The sequence below is a fragment of the Rhineura floridana genome, chromosome 15 (assembly GCF_030035675.1).
Source record: "Rhineura floridana isolate rRhiFlo1 chromosome 15, rRhiFlo1.hap2, whole genome shotgun sequence".
Lineage (NCBI taxonomy): Eukaryota > Metazoa > Chordata > Lepidosauria > Squamata > Rhineuridae > Rhineura > Rhineura floridana.
Window position 1 is genome coordinate 38132853 of NC_084494.1, and position 19175 is coordinate 38152027.

The following is a 19175-nucleotide window of genomic DNA, read 5'->3' on the forward strand; positions in this document are numbered from 1 at the left end:
CTTCCCACCAGCCCATGCTGAGAAAGGAGCTGGCTGACAGCACTTTGCATGCAATCCCATTGACAAGAATCTCTCCTGCAGGGACTATGTTGAGCGCTTGGCAAGGTTTGGCCACCCTGAGAGCGAGGCAGCGAGGTGCCAGGCAAACGCCTCCCTCGACAGAGTGACTCGGCTCTGCAACAGAGTGCTGGCTGACCACCTTTTTCAAAACCTCAAGGTATTGCTTCTGGAGAAGACCCAGCAAGCCCAGCCCCCAGCAGGATGTTAGTGGGAACAGACTGGGGTGGGTGGGGAAGGATCAAAATCCTGCTCCAACATGTCCTTGGGGGTGGGGAGAAATATGGGCGGAGGGGAAGGGAACGCTATGCTTCCTTTGAACCTTTTGGTCCAAACTGGCCATGTGGGACAAGGGACGCTGGGAGTGCTGGCAAGGGCAGCTTGTCCCAAGGGTGAGAATAGTCACGCTTGGCAAGATTCCCTCTTCTTCACCACTATCAAAGGTAGAGGACCTTTGCTGCCCTGTTTTAAATTGGGTCACCTTGAGAGTCTTCACCCCGAGTGATGCTCCCTTGGATAAATCCACCGGTTCCTCTTGTCCTTGTTGCTGAGGCCTCACTATCTCACTCAGAGAGGGCTGCAGCTCAACAGCCAAGCGTGCACTTTGCAGGCAGAAAGTCCCGCATTCAATCTCGGACATCTCCAGTTAAAAAAGGATCGGGTAGGAGGTGAGGAGAGTGACCCCACTCTGCCCAAGACCCTGTAGAGCTGCTGCCTGTCAAAGTAGACAATGGGGAGTGACTGTAGGTTGCCAAGCAGGACTCGAATGATCCCTGACTGAAACTCTGGGGGAACTACTGTCAGTGTAAGCCAGCTGCCAATGTAAACCAGCCTTCTGCTGCAGCCCTGTGGCTATGCTGTCCCTCTGCGTGCCTCCGAACACCAGCTGCTGGGGAGCCACAGTTGAGGGGAGCTGCTCTTGCGCTCAGGTCCTGCTTGCGGGCTTCCCCGTGAGGCATCAGGTTGGCCATTGTGAGAACAGGATGCTGGACTAGTTGGGCCCCCATTGGCCTGATCCAGCTGTTGCTGCAGGGCTCTTCTCGCACTCCGTGCTGTCTGCGACTGATAGGAGCTGTTGTCCAAAACAGGTGGAGGGCGCCAGGTTCGGGAAGACTCATGCAGACAGTAGTGGGCCAGATGGATCAAAGACCTGAGTCGGTATGAGGCAGCTTCGTTGCTTTCTCATTTTCATCTCCTTTCTCTGCCCTTCACCCCACCTCATGCAGCCCTATTTCCACAAACTGATGAAAAGGAAATGGCTCAGCAACTCAGAGGCCTTCTCTACCATCATGGCTCTCCTTACAGAGCATGCCCAGAAGCTGAGGAGGATGAAGCTAGACCCATACCAGGTGAGGGGTCTGCCAGGACGGTGAACAGCTCGGCCCCAGGGAAGCTCTGGCCGCACAAAGGACCAAAGCAGTTGTGTGGCCAAGGAGGCACACCACCCGTCTGTGGCATTGAGAGAGATTCTGGAGTTGTGTGGGAGATGTGTGGCTATGTTGTCCAGGTTGGTGTTAACAAAGACAGAGGAGCAGACCAAGAAAAAAAGGGGGTGGAGTTTGTCAGCTTTCTGATATGTTAAGCTTAGGAGAGAGGCTGAAGGGAAGCCCTCCACCCCAATAAAATGAATTGCTTGGCGCTGCTTGCCCAGTCTAAAAAGTACAAAAAGACCTCCATCTAGCCCCATTTAGAGTTGCCAACTTTTTTCAGGGCTCTGCCCCATGCCTTCAGCAAGGGCCAAATACGTGAAAGAAAGCAAGTGAGCAGAGATTTTTCCCATCCAGGGAAAGATTCCTTGCTTACTTTCTTTGGCTTTAAAAGAGGATTAGACCAACTCATCGGCGAGGATAAGGCTACTCTCCTGGACAATGGTTGCTAGCCTGATGGCCCTGCTCCACCTCCACAGTCGCAGGCAGTTTGCCCCCAAAGGCCAGCTGGTGGAGTGGGAAGTGCTGTTGCACTGGGATCCTGCTTGCGGGCTTTCCACAGGCACCTGGTTGACCACTGTGAGAACCGGATGCTGGACTAGATGGAACATTGGCCTGATCCAGCAAGGGTCTCCTTATGTTCTGCATACCAGGTTGCTGTTAAAGGCATGGGAGCAGGGCCAGGGAAAAATAATGGCAACCCTAACATATCCTAACACTGAGGATCACCTGGTAACAGGAAGGTGACCAAAAGACACCCTTGCCTCCCAGGGCGGCATCTCCCTGTATAGCTGCTCTGCGTGGCTTTGGCCTGTGCCTCCTCTGTGCCTGACAAATCTTGGATGGTTCCCATCTGAGCTCTTACCCTGCTGGTTTTTTGGCTCTGCTTTGACCTGCCAGATGCTGGTGAAGGAAGTGCACCGCCGGGTGCTCATTGAATACATCCGCCCCCTGATGCGAGTCCGGATCATCTGCACCTCATCCAAGATGAGAACCAAAATGGCCAACAAGCTGCGGAGTGAAGCAAAACAACTGCAGGAATTCTTCATCCAGCTGGTGAGGATGGGGGAGACTTGCCCACCAGTTGCCAAAGGGGGGGGAGGGAAGTAGAGCCCCTCTAGCAATTCCTCGGGGGGGATTTCATCCGGCACCCACACAAGGGTGAGAAAAGCTCTGCGGGCTGAAGTGTCCTTTACCTCTGCTCACCCCAAGCCATTGTTTCTCAGAGATGATGAAGTTGTTGTGGTTCTTAGAAGGAGGAAGGGGAGGAGCTGTAGTAGCAATTAGATCCCATTTCTCTGAAAATCATTCAAGACAGCTCACAAAAATAGAAACGATTGAAAAACAACAAAGGTGCGATGAAAAACAAAACCAGTACATAAAACAGTAAAAATAGCAGGCACTGAACACCGACAGTCCTAAGAACAGCAGTTGTAAAGCCGGCTGAAAAGCAGCAGTTGCCGGTCCCCCAGAAACAGCAGAAGGATTTAACATAACAAGGCAGTTGAAGGAGAAACGTCTTAGTAGACATCCACACACAGCGGAGGGGGAGCCCCGCACACGTCCCAGGGAATTCTGGCTCCAAGGAGGCGCCGTCGTTTGTGCCTTCCAGTGTGGGGTCGTGGTTCAGGTGCTGGACTACGGCCTGGGAGGCCAGGGTTCGAATCCCCACACAGCCGTGAAGCTCCCGGGGTGACCTTGGGCCAGTCACTGCCTCTCAGCCTCAGAGGGAGGCCATGGGAAACCCCCTCGGAATACGCCATAAGTCGGGAGCGACTTCAAGGCAGGCCATTTCCATTTTTAATTCCTACCATCGGGGTACCCTGGCCATGTGGATTTCTCCACTAAGGAGCTCCTGTGCATGGCCTGGAACAGTCATGTCCAAGGAACATTTTCCACCCCCACTTGCCTGTGGCAGAACCTGAGGGTCTGCTACAGGCACCCACCCCCACCATACATTACAGAGGATTATGCACAACATATGCTAGCTAGAGCCTAGGTGCAGTTCACCTGGGGCACCCACTGACCAGGCCTGTTGGGGCTTGCTATTGACCTGTGTGAACTGAGGCCGCTTCCAGACTGTTACTTTTTGTGGGTGGGATTCAGATATGGAGTAGCAAATTCAGGTTGCACAATTAAAATGGATTTGGAGAGCTTGTACAACAAACAGGCTTCCAACCACCCCCGCCCACACCAAGACGGGCTTTTTGTTGTAAGGAAAGTGATGGCGAAATGCACTGGAAAGTTCCAGGTAACAATTGTTTGGCATGACTTTGTGTAAGAGTGGTGGAACACAGGACCTGGCTGGCAGGTCAGCCCCTTGTTTACTGTACTTTACTTTTACTTATTTAAAATTTACATCCCATCCTTCCTCTCAGAAAGAGCCCAGGGCGGCAAAGAAGGAACATCTTGAAACAAAACATCTTTAAAACCATCTTAAAAATTAATCTTTAAAACACCTTTTTCAAAAAATCTAAAAACAATTCCAACACAGATGCAGACTGGGAATAAGGTCTGTTTCAAAAGGCTTGTTGAAAGACGATGGTCTTCAACAAGTGCTGAAGAGACAACAGAGATGGCGCCTGAGCTCCCTTACACACACACACCCCGTGGGCCACTTTGCCAGGTGCACAGGGCTGATCAGTGCTGACTTCAAGCCCTGCTTGGATCGGCTACATTCTGGAGTTCCTGACACTCTGGAACATAGCCCATCCCAGTGGGGCTTGAAATCACTGCTGATTGGTGCTTTTGGCAGGAATTGGCTACATTCTGGACTGGGAGCTCCTAAGTGGAACCAATCCGAATGGAGATTGCATTTGGTTCCAAATTTGAAAGGTGCTGAATGCAAGCACCTTCAATGATAGCAGTCTTCAAGTACATGAAAGGTTCTCACATAGAGGAGGGCCAGGATCTCTTCTCAATCATCCCAGAGTGCAGGACATGGAATAATGGGCTCAAGTTGCAGGAAGCCAGATTTCGACTGGACATCAGGAAAAACTTCCTAACTGTTAGAGCCATACAAAAATGGAACCAATTACCTAGAGAGGCAGTGGGCTCTCCGACACTGGAGGCCTTCAAGAGGCAGCTGGAGAGCCATCTGTCGGGAATGCTTTGATTTGGATTCCTGCATTGAGCAGGGGGTTGGACTTGATGGCCTTATGGGTCCCTTCCAACTCTACTACTCTAAGCCCTGCTTGCCAACGAAGAATCAGAGTGCATTTTCAGGCTTCTGATGGTTCCTTTGCAGCCACATCTTTACCTGCCCCACATGTGACGTGGGTGGGGTGGGTGGGGGTGGCTTTGGGAAAGCAGACGTGGGCCAAGTCAGGCCTTCTGCTGGGCCTCATTAGGCCTGGGGGCCAAGGTTTCCCACTGCTGTTGCATAAACTCCCCATAAACTTTGGGCAAGCAGATTTGGACAAACGCTCACTGAACAGGTCATCTGGAAGTGACCGTAGAGGGTATCCTAGAATTTTCCCAACTCTCCCTCCTCCTCTGCAGCTACACACAGCAAGAGAAGATCAGCAGCGGGGGCTCATCTATCTTCTGGGGAAGCTTTTCCACCATGACAGAGGTTCTCATTAAGGAGCCTTTGCTTAGGGGCAAAGGAACCCCCCAAAGGATCCCCAGAAAGCAATTTGAAATCCACCAGTCTAGTTGTTGCCTGCCAGCCAATTTGAATGGTTTGCAAAGATGCTTAGGAGAGGTGTGTCTTCCAGCTCTGTTCTTCTTCCTGTGTTCACCCATCTTCCAAATGGAAAATGGGTGTAAAAAAGATGGATAGCATAGAGATCCAAAGCGCATCAGGTTCTCTGTCTGATGTTAAGTCGGAGGTGGCAGCCAGGATACGGGTCAGAACTTCCCCGCAAAGGTCAGGAAGGGTGTGCTAAAAGTGCCAATGCAGGCACTGTGGGATGTGGTTGCCAGTTGATGAAGGTGGGAGAAAATACATGCCATGAAATGGGCTGTTAATGTGGCCTTTGCCTCTTTTACCCTGCAGCCTCCTCCCCTCGCCCTTTCCCCAGGTCTGGTCTGGTCTCTAGGTGCAAAATGCAGCTGGCGGTGGCGAGAGGGGGCCACAGGGAGAAAGCTCCATACAGGGGAATAATGCAGCACCTCCGTCTGAGCGCTGTTTCACTTTAACACCCCTTCAACCTCTGACTTTGAGGTGCTTCAGTTTGAGAGAGGGGTGGGTCTTTTTTGACAGGCCTGATCTTCTTATATTTACCAGGTTCTTTTTGGAACTCTGCTTGACCTCCCCACATCCCACAGCAGGGAGTACTATGGGTCACTTGTGGGTTTATTTTATTTTATTTTAAAGGTCATTTCCTGGTGTTTGTTTGGAAATGCAGCTCATAAACTCTCCTGTCTCCTCTAGTAAGGACAAGCAAGGGGTTATCTATAATTAACTCCAGTCTCCACTTCAGGCTGCCACTGTCCCACCCTTGACTGTCGCTGTCTTCTTCCCTTCCTTGCAGGAATCCTCCTCGTCCTGGCTGGACTCAGTTGTGCCACACCTGGCAGGGATTATCGAGCTGGAGGACACCCCTGCCATCCAGATGGAAGTGGGCTTCCTTGCAAGAGAATTTCCTGACGTGCAGTGAGTGCAGAAACTGGGTTGCTTTGGGGACGAGGGTTGAGCCTTGCGTAAGTGGTGGTGGTGGTGGGGGCTATTGTGCCCATCTGCATTTGTAACAGAACAGCTCCCTGATCTGAAAAAAAAGAGGCAGTGTCTCATGAGATGGGCCCTGAGGCATAACAAGAGCCTGGCTGGATCCATCCAGCTCTGCATTCTGTTTTCCACAGACTCCTCTAGGAAGCCCAGAAGCGAGGTGTGAGCACCATTGCCCTCTCTTGCTATTGCTTTCTTCAGCAGCTGGTGTTCAGTGGCATGATGCCTCTGAACGCTGAATTTCCTTATAACTATCAGAGCTAGCAGCCATCAATCTACCTCTCCTCCTCCTCCGTGAATTTGTTGAGTTCTCTATCAAAGCCACCTGGGTCCAGCCCCACAACTCACGGCAGCAAATTCCATAAACAAATTATGAATTGTCCTGAATCTACTGCCGATCACTTTCACCGGATGGCCCCTGAGTTCCAGCATTATGAGAGGAAGGCCTTGCCAGATCAGATCAAGGGTCCCTCTGTTCCAGGAATAGGGAACATCTGTGGCACTCTTTGTGGACTTCAACTCACAGCAGCCAGCATGGCCAACGTCAGGGTTGATGGGAGTTGTAGTCCAGCAACAGCGGTGGGTGGTGGTGGTGGTGCATGGGTTCCCATCCCTGCTTTAGTCCAGCACTCTACCTTGTAGGATAAGGCTCTCAATGGCTACTAGCCACAATAGCCATGTTCCACCTCCACTCTTGGGCACTGCATGCTTTTGAATGCCAGTTGCTGGGAATCAGGAGAGGTGCTCTTGTGCTCAGATCCCACTTGTGGGCTTCCCATTGGGCATCTGTTTGGCCACCATGAGAATAGGATGCTGGATTCTTGTTAGGTTCTTAAGTTCCAACAGCAGCTAGCCAGATGGTTCCAGGAAGCTGACAAGCAGTGCATGAAAGTAAGAGCCTTCTGATGTTGTTTGTCCATGGTATCTGTTACTCTGAGGTAGACTGTTTCTGAAAATGGAGGTTGCATTTAATTGTAATCACTAATAGCCTTTAAGAAAAACTCTGTCTCTGCCTGTGGGTTGGTATGGTGGCTATTCTAAATACAGCTCCTCTCTTTGGGCTAGGTGTCAGGTTACGTGACTGATTGTCCTTCCCTTTCATATGGCACCATTGTGCTCATGAAAAAAGTGTCCTGTGGCTGTCTCTCAGTTCAGTTAATTACCCTGTGCTTCATCAGAGCATTAGAGCCAGTGTGGTGTAGTGGTTAAGGTGCTGGACTACAACCTGGGAGACCAGAGTTCGAATCCCCACACAGCCATGAAGCTCAGTGGGTGACCTTGGGCCAGTCACTGCCTCTCAGCCTCAGAGGGAGGCAATGGGAAACCCCCTCTGAATACCTCTTACCATGAAAACCGTCTTCATAGAGTCGCCATAAGTTGGGATCAACTTGAAGGCAGTCCATTTCCATTTTCATCAGAGCAGGGCTTGTGATACCCACTCTGGGATAGTTTTCTTTGCTCAGTTCTCAATAGCCGGCACGGCTGACTACACCTTTGTGGTTCTGCAGAGCTAAAAGGCTCTCCTTGGGGTGATCCCCGTACCACCCAGGTTCTTGTCTGCCCTCCCTAGCTCTGGGCTGATGCAAACTAACACTTCACCAGGCCAAGCAGCTGAGTTCCCCGCTGTGGCCCCTTGCCATGGCTGCCAAGGTCCTGCTCTGTGCAAAAGAAGAAGCAAGCAGAAGATCGGACTGTGAGTGGGAGCGTTCATCATCAAGGCTGCTGTTTCTCCCACCAGGAGTGGGAAAAGGCTGTCAGGTGGGGGATGTGGGCAACCTGAGGATATGGCTCAGGGCCAACAAGGAAGATCCTTAGCCCCCCATGGAGAACACTCCAGTAAGGACAGCCAGACCTGACTCCTCACCATGAAGAGGCAAAGCCAGCAGCTCAGGGCCAAAGTGGAGTCAGCTGCTGACCACCTTTTCTTTGATGAGAATTTCCAGATTCATGGCTGAAAGTTCTAGTGAGGATCAGGTGTCCTCACATCTTCTGAGGATGTGAGAAGCAGCAACCCTTTTAGGAGACATGGAAGCAGGTTTAGGTGGGACTTCCTAAGAAAAAGCAGCCCCCTGAGGGAACCAGCTGTTCAGGGAAGCTACAGAACCTCTGTCCTTGTGTCACTTTCCAAGTAGGAGCTAAGAAAATTTTCCTCAAAATCACGGGGCTGGGCTCCATGGTCCGTTGACCCACTGACTGTGATTTTGACTCTAATCTCTGTGTAGGATTTCTCTGCCTCTGTCAATGCAAGCCCAAAGCATGGCTTTTTTCTTGGCTTTTCTTTATCGTCCCTCCTCTTACAACTCACATTACCGATATATCTTTCTAACTCCCACTTGACCTTTGAAGTGGAAGCTGAGGCAGGTAGATCATGCTCCAGAAAGCCCCTGGGGAGCTGGTGGGGGTCCTTCCCCTTCCTGCAAGGATGGCCTCAGAGCAAGTTCTTGGAAGCAAAAAGTGTCACTGCCATTTTCCCAGGACAAAGGGGAGGCTGGCAAGTTATAAATACCCTCCCTTCTTCAACGCTGCCCGCACAGCCCCATTCAGCTACCAGCCAACTGCGTCACTTGGGGAGGGTGAAGTTCTGCCTTATCGTGTCTCCTCTGTTTGTTTTCCTTTCCATCTTCCTGCTTATTGCATCCTTCGGAATTGTTTCAGAGGCGACAGATTGCCCGTTAAGTGTGGCTGACGGACGTTTCCTGTTTTATCTGGACCCTTTTGGGCTTGTTGTTTCTTGAAAAAAAAAAACAGACATCCAGTAAGAGAAAAACAAGTGGCTGAACTTCAGACAGGAAGTGGGTTTGGTAGCGACTTCCTGCAAGGTGACCATTTCGTGTTGGCAGTAGGACAAAAATCATATTGGCTGTGCTGGGATTCAGAGGTCTCTGTGATCCATCTAGGGCATTAGGTGTTGCCCTGACAGCTTAGAGAAAAAGTTTTTTTAAGAATGTAAAGAACTGCTGCACTGGTTTAGAACAAAAGTCTGTGTGCACACCATACAATTAAAGCACATTAAAAGTGCGCACATACACACTCTCCTGAAAGAATCCTACGAACTGTCGTTTGTTACCTGTAGTGTGTTGCACCCTAAGGGTGCTGGGAATTGTAGCTCTGTAAACTACAGTTCCTGGATTTTTTTTTGGAGGGGGAGAATGTGTTTTTAAATGTAGAGTGTGTACGTAGACCAAAAGTCTGTCCATCCCAATCCTCTCACTCCAGCACTCGCCAGTCCTCAAAAAGGATGCTCACCTTGCACTAAGGATGTGAATTGACCCAGAATAACTTTCAGCCCCTGGTCCCACAGAATGAAAATAAAAACAGATTTTTGTCTATCAGCATGATGCATCCAAGGTGCCAAAACCCATGTTTAGACTTCCACAGTTGCATGAACATATCTGTGTAGTGGGAAAGTGTTCAGGGTTAAGTAAACCTGGAGTTAGGGGTGAGCAGTGAGGTAGCCAAAATGGTCTGGCTAGCAAGAGCGAAAAGGGATTGCAAGGAGCTCTCAAAAGATCTCTCCACAGTGGGTGAATGGGCGTAAAGGTACATGCAATTCAGTGTAGCCAATTGTAAAGGGATGCACATGGGGGCAAAAGATCCCAACTTCACTTATACACTTGTGGGGTCTGAACTGGCAGTGACTGACCAGGAAGGAGATCTTGGGGGCAGGGGGTTAGTTGTGGTGGATAGCTTGATGAAGATACAAGTGTGTGGCAGCTGTGAAAAGTGTGGCTTCCATGCTAAGGGCCATTAGGAAGGGAGTGAAAATAAAGCTGCCGATATTGTGATAATCTGTGGTGAGACCACACTTGGAATACTGTACACAGTTCTGGTAGCCTTCCCTCAAGAAGGACATTGTAGAGCTGGAAAAGGTTCAGAAAAGTTCCACCAAAATGATCAAGGGGCTGGAACAACCCCCCTGTGAGGAAGTTACAACATTTGGGGCTTTTTTGTTTAGATAAAAAGGTGAGTAGGAAGAGACATGATGGAGGTGTATAAAATTATCCATGGGGTGAGGAGAGTGGCTAGGGAGACATTTTTCTTCCTCGTAATACTGGAACTTGAGGCCATCCTTTGAAGCTGAATATTTAAAGATTCAAGACATACAAAAGAAAGAACTCCACACAGCACATAATCAACTATGGGATTGACTCTCACGAAATAATAGCAATGGCCACCAGCTTGGTTGTGTGTAGCAGAATCTCTTTACAGTCAGTCATAAAAATAGCTTCATTCTGGCCCCTCATTCAGGAGGCCAAACCCCCGAAATATCGTGCAGAATCTCCCTGCTGAGGACCCCCCCAATCGTACCCTTTGAGCTTTCACTGCCCTCCACCTCTGCCACCAAATTGCAGCTTGCAGAGTCTTTCCGCCAATGCTTAGGGTTTGCCACCACAATCCACAGGAAGACTCCCTTGGCTGTGAAAGAGCAAGAGAACCTCTTGCCACAGGAGCATGTAGGTCACCCCCCCCCCCGTCGGGTGCTGCTGAGGCATGCCAGGGGGAGAGGAGAGCACTGCCAGGAGAGCACCCTCCAGAAAGGAAGTGGTGTGATTTACCAAGCAGTCGCCTACGAGACTGAAGGCCTTGCTTGGCCGGGAACGGGAGCCAGGCTGCTTCGGCTTGGGCAACTGGGGTGGGGGAGACGCAGCAGAGGACGGATGCAAGCTGCTAATTAGCAGAGCCCTTCGGAGAAAGTGGGGGACTTCCCCTCCGCACCACAGGCCTCTGGTGCTGGGAAGAAGCACCTCAGAGGGCCCATTAACCCAGCAATCAGCCTTATGCTAGCCCCCACCCGCCACGGCGCTTCTGGGCAGCCAGCGAAATGGGCCTTCGCTGATTACACAGGCCCTGTGCCAGCTTCCTGCAGTTAACAAGACATCTGACCCAGCAGGGCTTTAAATAAACTTTTTTGCCGGGGGGATGAGGAGCCGCGCAGCTCCTGTGGGCCCTTGCCTTGGACCTGGAGAGTGGGCGAGCCCACAGCAAGGCCTCGGCCCAGGGTGGGTGAGAGATTAAAGGAGGCCAGAACCGCAGGCCCAGTTTGGTCTGGGCCAGGACTCGCCGAGGCTGAGCCGCAGAGCCTGCTTTGAGGGCTACACCACAGCCCTGGAAACGGGAAGGAGAGTCCCTCTGAACGGGGGTCTCTGATTTGCCCAGCTGTGGCCTGGTCAGGTGCCCTCTTTGAGCAAGCAAGAGCTAAGGGGCATGCTCCCCCTCCCCTCCCCAGGCGGTACCATCATAATCTGTTAAAGCTGTTGTTTCGACAATGTTATCTCTATTGCTGCCTCTCAGCTGTGCACACGGCAGGGCAAAAAGGCAACAGCCCTCCCCTGATGCCCCTCCAGGAGCCAATATTCACAGGTAAAGTGCCTCTGAACATGGAAGTTCTAAATGGTTTGACCCACCTTTCTTCCTCCTCCCCCATCTCCATTATTTTGTCTAGCTGCCTCTTAAAGCCATCTCAATGACTGGCCGTCACCATGTCTTGTGACAGTGAAGGTCTACAAATTAATTATGCATTGAGTGAAGAAATACCTTATTTTGTCAGTCCAAATCTTTTGCCAGACAGTTTCATTGGATGACAGGGAATTCCAGTGTGAGAAGAGAGGGAGGAAAACCCTTCCTCTTCCCCATTGTCTGCATGCACCATCTGTAACTTTATAAACTATCACTCCCATTGTCCCCAGTTGTCTGTTTATTTCTAAACAAGCAGAAGAAAAAGGCCCAAATGCTTAGGTTCTCATCAGAGCGATGGTGCTCCAGCCCATTGACCATTTTGGTGGTCCTTTTCTCGATCTTCCACTTTCTACCAAGGCTCGGTGGCCTTGCCCATACATCTGAGGAGGGGCTGTAGCTGAGTGGTAGACAGGGCCAGCGGCACAGGGCGGCCAGGTTGGGCCCTTGCGAGGGGCCCTGGAGCCCAGAGGGGCCCTTCCTTAGCATGGGAGGATGGTGCTCCCGTTCCGTGATCCACAGCAGCATCAGGTCCTGCAACCTGTCCCTGCTGCGGATCGCGGAGAGATTGCTCCCAGGCACACACCCCCCAGACAGACAGCGTGGGGTTCAGTAAACCCCCTGCCCAACCTACCTCCCATCAGTGTGAATGCTGTGTGTGCTGTGCATGCATGTCTGCCATCACCCAAGATGGCAGCAGGGGCTTCCCTAAGGGGCTGATTCCCCTGCCACCAAAATGTCACTCACACAACAAGAGGTAGGTCGGGTGCATGGGTGGGCTTATTAGCCCCGCATCGCTTGTATCATGGGGGATTAGGCTACAGTGCCGCGGGCCCAGGGGAGGCCAGTGCCCAAGGGTCCAGTCATGCCTGGCACCGGCCCTGATGGCAGAGCATCTGCCTTGCGTGCAGAAGGTCCCCAGTTCATTTGCACGGTAGCGCTGTGAATGTCCCTGCCTGAAACCCTGGACAGCTTCTGCCACTCAGTGTAAGTTCTCAAGGCAAAACTGAGATCAGCCACTGAACCAATGCTTGACTCCTGTAGGAAGCAGCATGTGTTGGCCATCTTGGACATCCGGGGCCTGCAGAACCAAGTTCAGCGCCAGGACATCCTGGCTGTCATGGAGGGCCTGGAGCAGATGGAGGGAGAGGACCCACTCAGCCAGGACCGGGCCTTCTTTACCGAGATCCCCACAAGCGAAGTCTTTTGTGTCCGAGTCCAACTGCACCGCCTCTCGCACTTGGGGCTTGCCTGCCTGTCTCGGCTGCGTCGGAGGCCCCGGCAACAGCGACCGCGGCCAAAAGAGAACGAGGCCGAATCACAGGTGTGAGAACCCTCAGGCTGCCAAACTGTGAACGTCTCTCTTGGCCTTGAAGTTATGGGGCAGATGCCCGGAGTCTCCCAGGGGTTCTTTTTTCCAAAGAGCCGCTTAACGGTGAGATTCACACCCCCAAGTGACTGGTGTGGCACCCCCTCCCCACAAAAGCCTGCTGTATCTGTTGCTTTTATGCTTCCACATGCCCCCATCTACCCCCCCCCAAAACCCCCAAAGGGTATTTTTTCTTTGCTTTTCCAGAGCGGCCAAGACTTTTAAGACATTGTGGCCTCCTTTCAAACACCGAGCATAGCGATGAATGGCCAGAGGGAAGGGTGGCCCTCCTTTAAACGGGGATATGTGGGTTTAAAACTTCAAGGGGGCTACAAGTGGTTAGGAGAGGAGGGGGCGGGCATAAGGTGCTCCTTGACCTTTCTGCCAGATCTGGCAGCTGCTCTGCCTGCGCTTGTGGAACAGGAAAAGTGGAGCCCATCAAAGAGGGCAAGGCCATTTTTTCGAAGTCAGGAGTGGGGAAGCTTTTTTAGCTTGAGGGCCACATTCCCTTCTGGGCACCCTTCTGAGGGCCACGTGCCCATGGTGGGCAGGGCCAGAGGCAAAAGCAGGCGGGTCAATGGATGTCAAGGTTCCCTCTGTACAGGAGGCTGCTTTCTGCACACAACCCCCCCCCCCCGGTCCTCCACCCAGACTCGCAAGAGGCATTGTCAGAATTCAGACACATTCCAGTCAGGCAAAAACACTTGGGGCACCAAGCAGGGCCACTGAGGGGTGTGGCCTGAGGCGAGTGCCGAGGGTCACATTCGGCCCCCTGCTTTAAGTGCTACGCCTACAACACAAACGTTCCTTTGCTGAGGCTCTGCCCCATCATTTAGTCATATCTCGCACACACATGCGTCCCTTGCACGGCATTGCATGGCAAGGGAAGTTTGGGGGTTACCTGGCCCTCTGCTCAAAGTAGGGGACACACCTCTCCCCCCCCCACACACACTGCTGCTACTAGGTTCTCTCATGGTTGATGGTTGGCACAGGACAAGGCAAGAGTTGGAATAAGCCAGGCCTCAAGGGAGGGAATAGTATACGTGCTCTGTATGTATAAATAAATAAATGCATATTAATTTAACCACACCCTATCTGGTATATTTTGGGGTGAGGGTATGGCTTTGAACTGCCCCCAGCTTCTTTAAGCGAGGTCTCCCCTGTCCTGGGCTGGGGAATATGGACAAGGGAGTGGGGAGTCGGTATCACCAAGAGATCTTTCCAGCAGGCTCCAAACTGGCTTTTAGGAGGAATTCACAGCACACATTTCTCTGCCTTCAGGTGGCCCGGCTCACATGTATCAGGTTCATGGGAGGATGGTGTGTGTCTCGCCTCTCCCTCACAAGTTACTGGTCACAGTCCCTTTAGCTTCCTGAGAAGTTCAGTTGCCATTAAAAGAGAAAGACTCTAGTCCTTAAGATTACAGAGATGAGCTTTAAAATATGTAGAAAGGCCTGATGACGTCTCAGAAGTGAGTGGGGGGGGAGCAAGGAGAGACTTCCACCGGTGAAAGGGGAGGAGACTGGGTGCTCGACATAACGTTTTGCAGGGCCAGTGTTAAGGGCCCACACCTCAGCTAGGGAGGGGGCCCTGACAAGAGCTGCAGTGAGGAGGTAGACTGACTGAGGGAAGGGAGCCCACGAAGGGTGTCTTGACCAAGAGTCCTCCAAAACCTGGAGCAGGCACTGATGTGTGAGCAGCAAAATAAATTTTGCAAGTTTGTTTTGAGCTGTGATGCCTCTTGTGATGAATTCACATCGCCCTCTGTGCAGGCCTTGCCAGAGCTGAAAATCCCCTTGTCAGCATGGATCTCTGAGCCCTGCAGAGCTGTATCCTTCTCACCTATCCCCTGGGTCACTATGATGTTTGTGGAGACTTGTGGGGTTTGTGAATACACACACAGTCATTTTCTAATTGGGAAAAAATACCTATAGTTTGATCCACTCTTGGCGCTATGTGTTCATAGGACTTCATCTTTGGCTTCTTCCAACTGCAGCCAGTACAGCTGCGTTGTCTTTGCTCAATGAAATAGCACTTTTATCTTCTGAAATAAGTTTCTCTCTTGTTTGACTGTGTGAATGAACTAATTAGTATCAGTTGAAAGGAACAGGTTTGAGAAGTCAATTAAGCTAGAAGCTAAATAAAGATGTGAGGGTACCTAATGTTAATTAAAACTAAATCTAATGAAGGAAAATGGAAAATGTTTCACACTCATGGCCATTTAATTAGATTTATGAAAGTGAAATGTTTTCCGTTTTGCTCCCCCCCCCCCAAGTATGGTGCCATACAGTCACATCCCCCAAAAGGGCTTCAGCTATCCCAGCCCTGAAAATTTGAAGCCTCTCCACTCCCACCCAAAGGCCAGTTCTCGCAGAAGCTCTGGGCGTGAACCACTTCCTTTGTCTCTCTTCCCTGGGTATTTTCCTAAACGTCTTCCCTCCCTAGCCTCAAGAGTTTGGCCTTCCCATCTTTCTTGGTTCAACAAGGATGAAGAAGAGGGAAAAAATCCAACACATAACGTTCTGCCACTTGAATTTTCTGCCTCTCACTTTTTCAGAATGCTGCTTCTCTGGTGCAAACTTGTCTCATGTGCTCTGTTCATCAATTAGTCAGCCCAACGGTGATAGCCACCACTCTCTCTGAGGGAAATCTGTAAAATGAATCCTACACACACAAACAGCATCCATTTCAATACATGCACACAACAACATCTTTTACATTTCTCCATAAAAATAACACTCGCAGTACTTATTTAGACACAGAGCTACTTCAGTGCCAAGTCTTTGAAATGCATGGAGATACAATACAGATGAATGCCTCTGGGTGCACACCATGTTGCCTTTCTTTTACCAATGACTGTGCACCCAGAGCCACATCTTGGGTTTAGTAACAGGGACAAACAGCCCCAATTAATCCCTTGCCATGCAAGGTGAGGGGTTTTCCATTAGAGATTCAGACAATCTTACTCACGAGTTTAAAGGAATCCTTGGCCCACTTACTAACATCTGTGTCAGTCATTTGTGGCACAATGACAGTCTGAAGGATTTGTGTGCATGCATGGAAGAGCAAGAGAGAGAGAGACTAACCGTCTTCCAAGTTACAAACCTGGTCGGCACAGATGACTAGGTGAAGAGCTACTTGCAAGCCTGCATTCAGGCCTTGGCTCAGGGCTTCAAAGTCACAGGATGCACATTCTAATGAGCCTAGACTGTTTCTAGAGAAGGACAACACAGCCCCATCAGTTCTTCCCTGTGAGACTTGCAAAGTGAGATGATGCAAAACCTACCAGGAAGAACCTTGCCTACACATGCCCCCCAAGCAACCAAGGACGGGGACTCCCCTCCCCACACATCGGCCACCCCGCCTCCCAGACATAAGTGGGTGGAGCTAAGCTGGATAAGGACCACAGTGCTGGCCTAAGGAGTTTCCCAGCCCCACTTCTTAACTGCTCTCATGCAGCTTCCTTCCTTTGGGCCCTGCTGGATCCCAGTGGCTTCCCCACCACTGGCCAGTGAGAATCAGGCCACCAGCCAAGGGGGGCTGAGGACGGGGGCAGAACAATGAGACTGAAGCAGCGGCTGGGCCTCAGCCCCAGAAGAGCCCAAGACATTTTGGTGCTTCGGGCAGAAAACATCCAATTCCGCCTGCCCCACCTCCCCAGGTGATGGATCACTAACAACTAAACTAAGCGGCAGGCGGCAGGCCTCTTGGCAGTGCCCAGGATCTGGCTGAAGTAGGGCCACGTCTGCATCCTGCCCAACAGGAGGGTCCAGCCACTTGAGCTGTTGGTGGGGCATCATAGGGTGGGGCGGGGAGACAGCACATTCTCCCTCCACCCTTTTCCATTGTGCATCACCTGGTGGACATGACCCAGATGTGAGCTTTGCCTGTTCCTGGAAACGCTCAATGGATGGTGGTGCAGAGAACATTTTGGCCAGCAGCAGGCTCTGTTAGGAAAGGCTGTGCCTGAGATGGAGGAGGCAACAGCGCAAGGGGCCGAGCTTGGACAGAGCCAGAGCTCTCCTGCATGCAGCCTGGGACACTCGTTTCCAGCACCACAAGCCCAGGGTCATGTGGAGCAGGAACCACATGGCAGGGATGCCCAGCTTGGCAGTGCTGCAGAGAGGACGGGGAGCAACAAGCAAGCAGAGGACTTGCAAAATGAGGCATCTCATGGCGGGGGGCGGGGGAGACACAGTTTCCTCTGGGCAAAGGGTCGACCCTATCCTGCAAACCAGAGCTTATACCAGGAACTGGTGAGCTCATTCTAAATAATTGGTTGCTTCTGAGCATGCACAGAGTGCTGTTTACTTGCTTATATATATATATATGTGTGTGTGGACGTAATTATGATTAACCAAACAGAGGTTCCGCCTTCATCAGCTGCCAACATACAAATGCTGTTACCAAGGCGGCAGTTATAGAGCTTTGAGGATGGAATGCTCAGAGGGGTTTCATTTGCAGAAGCTAAGCAGTGTTTGTACTGTCCTCCAGGTTCAGGCCATGGGGTGCCAATGTGTTCAAGGAGTAAATCCAAAAGTTCTTCCTTTTGGTCAATGCTGCTGGATCTGCTGGCATCTCTATCACTGTAATGGAAAAGTCCAACAGGCTGTGACCCTCGATGTTAAAATGCTTTGCAACTGGTTGCTCCACTTTTTTTGTCAAAATAGCCGACTTGTGGTTCCTGAAGCACGTGCATAGGTCAGTTGTGGTCTTTCCTACGTATTGGATATGACACCCTGGTCCTTTGCACTCGATGATGTAAACTATATTGCAGGACCTGCAGGTGATGTTCTGTTTGATGTAATATGTCCTGCCTGTCCTAGTGCTTGTAAACGTGGCTGTCTCCCTGAGGTACACACAGGTGATACAGCGTTTGGAGTGACAAGGATGAGACCCTGGATTGGTGATAGATGGTTTAAGCAGAGCTCTCACCAACAGTCTGTGCAAATTAGGAGGTTGGCGAAATGCTACAACAGGAGGCCTGCTGATGGCTCTAGTAAGATGTTCAGAGTTTGCCAGCAATGGGTAGCTCTCCCTGATTGCTCGGTGATAGGAGATGCTGGATGGAAATCTACCACAAATGGAATCCGTTGCTCTCTGCTCTTTGACACTTCAGTATGATGGAGGAGGTTTTCTCTGGACAGAATAGAGGCTCGGTGGATGTTGCAATTGAATATGTGGAGAATATCCTCTTAGAAGAAGGTGTTCTTTAAGTTCACTGATCCTTCTCTGGTATTTATCTTCAGTGTTGCAAATAAGTTTGATTCTCAGAGCTAAGCTATACACAGTGTTCTTCATATGCCTAGGATGGCAGGATTTCCAGTTTAAATAGGTGTGGGCATCAGTGGGTTTGCTGTAGAGATCAGTGGCTATTTTGTTGTTTTCAGTGGTGAGAAAGACATCCAGAAAAGGGATGTGTGGATTGTCATTTATACTATTAAATGTAAACTTAATAGAGGGATGGATAGAGTTGATGTAATTTTTAAATTGTTCCAAACTCTCTTTACCATTCGTCCAGACCATAAAGATGTCATCAATGTATCGCCACCATATAAGTGGTTTGTTATATATATAAAGACAATCTCCAAAAGATAGTTGGGGGTGAGGGTACTCTACACATGCTCTGAGGTACTCAATCCACTGGTGCCTTTTCAAAAAGAAGAAAACACAGACCCAATAATTGGTTCCCTTCTCAAAGTAAATATTTTGTATGTGGAGACATTCTTTTTCTTTTGGCCTTCCATTTTGTGGGGAAGTGGGAGAAAGGTTGTCAGGGGGAGACCCCTTGTACAGGCTTAGAAGTGCTCCACTCAAAGTGCCTGCAGTTTGGAATCCACAAAACTGACAGGCCAGCTCAGGGCAGAGAGCGCAACTTCTACATCGGCCCTGGTTCTCTCATTTTAGATCAGGGCAGATGGGCTTGTGTTCTCCTCAAATTGAGTGCAGGCAGGAATTCAACAGGCCTCCTGTTTTTGCTGCCTCTCCTGTCAAACACTTATTTATTTAAAAGTTAGTAAGATATCACAAGTGGGAACTATAACAAAATGTTGCAGTATAATATGCTTACCTCCTAACAGAAGCGCTCCTGTTCAGGGCTCCAGCCATGCCCCCCTCCAGGACTCTGCCCTGATTCTCCCCTGGGATCCCTGGAGTCACGCCTGCTGCATCCCCTATCAATCCCTCTCCTGTCCTG

General features: G+C 50.7%; 1 protein-coding gene across 9 annotated transcripts in view; it reads left to right on the plus strand.

Moving 5' to 3' along the window:
- EXOC3L2 (exocyst complex component 3 like 2) overlaps window positions 1-19175 on the plus strand; it is a 50954-nt gene that overhangs the window by 23208 nt on the left and 8571 nt on the right. For 8 of the 9 annotated variants that reach the window (XM_061596393.1, XM_061596392.1, XM_061596388.1 and 5 more), the window contains 5 exons: window positions 82-217; window positions 1284-1406; window positions 2385-2540; window positions 5963-6084; window positions 12655-14640. In XM_061596393.1, the coding sequence (XP_061452377.1) occupies window positions 82-217; window positions 1284-1406; window positions 2385-2540; window positions 5963-6084; window positions 12655-12940 (823 nt within the window). In that variant the 3' untranslated portion in view covers window positions 12941-14640. Of the gene's footprint in view, window positions 1-81; window positions 218-1283; window positions 1407-2384; window positions 2541-5962; window positions 6085-12654; window positions 14641-19175 lie in introns of those variants that run through there. The other variant, XM_061596395.1, reaches the window with a different exon arrangement.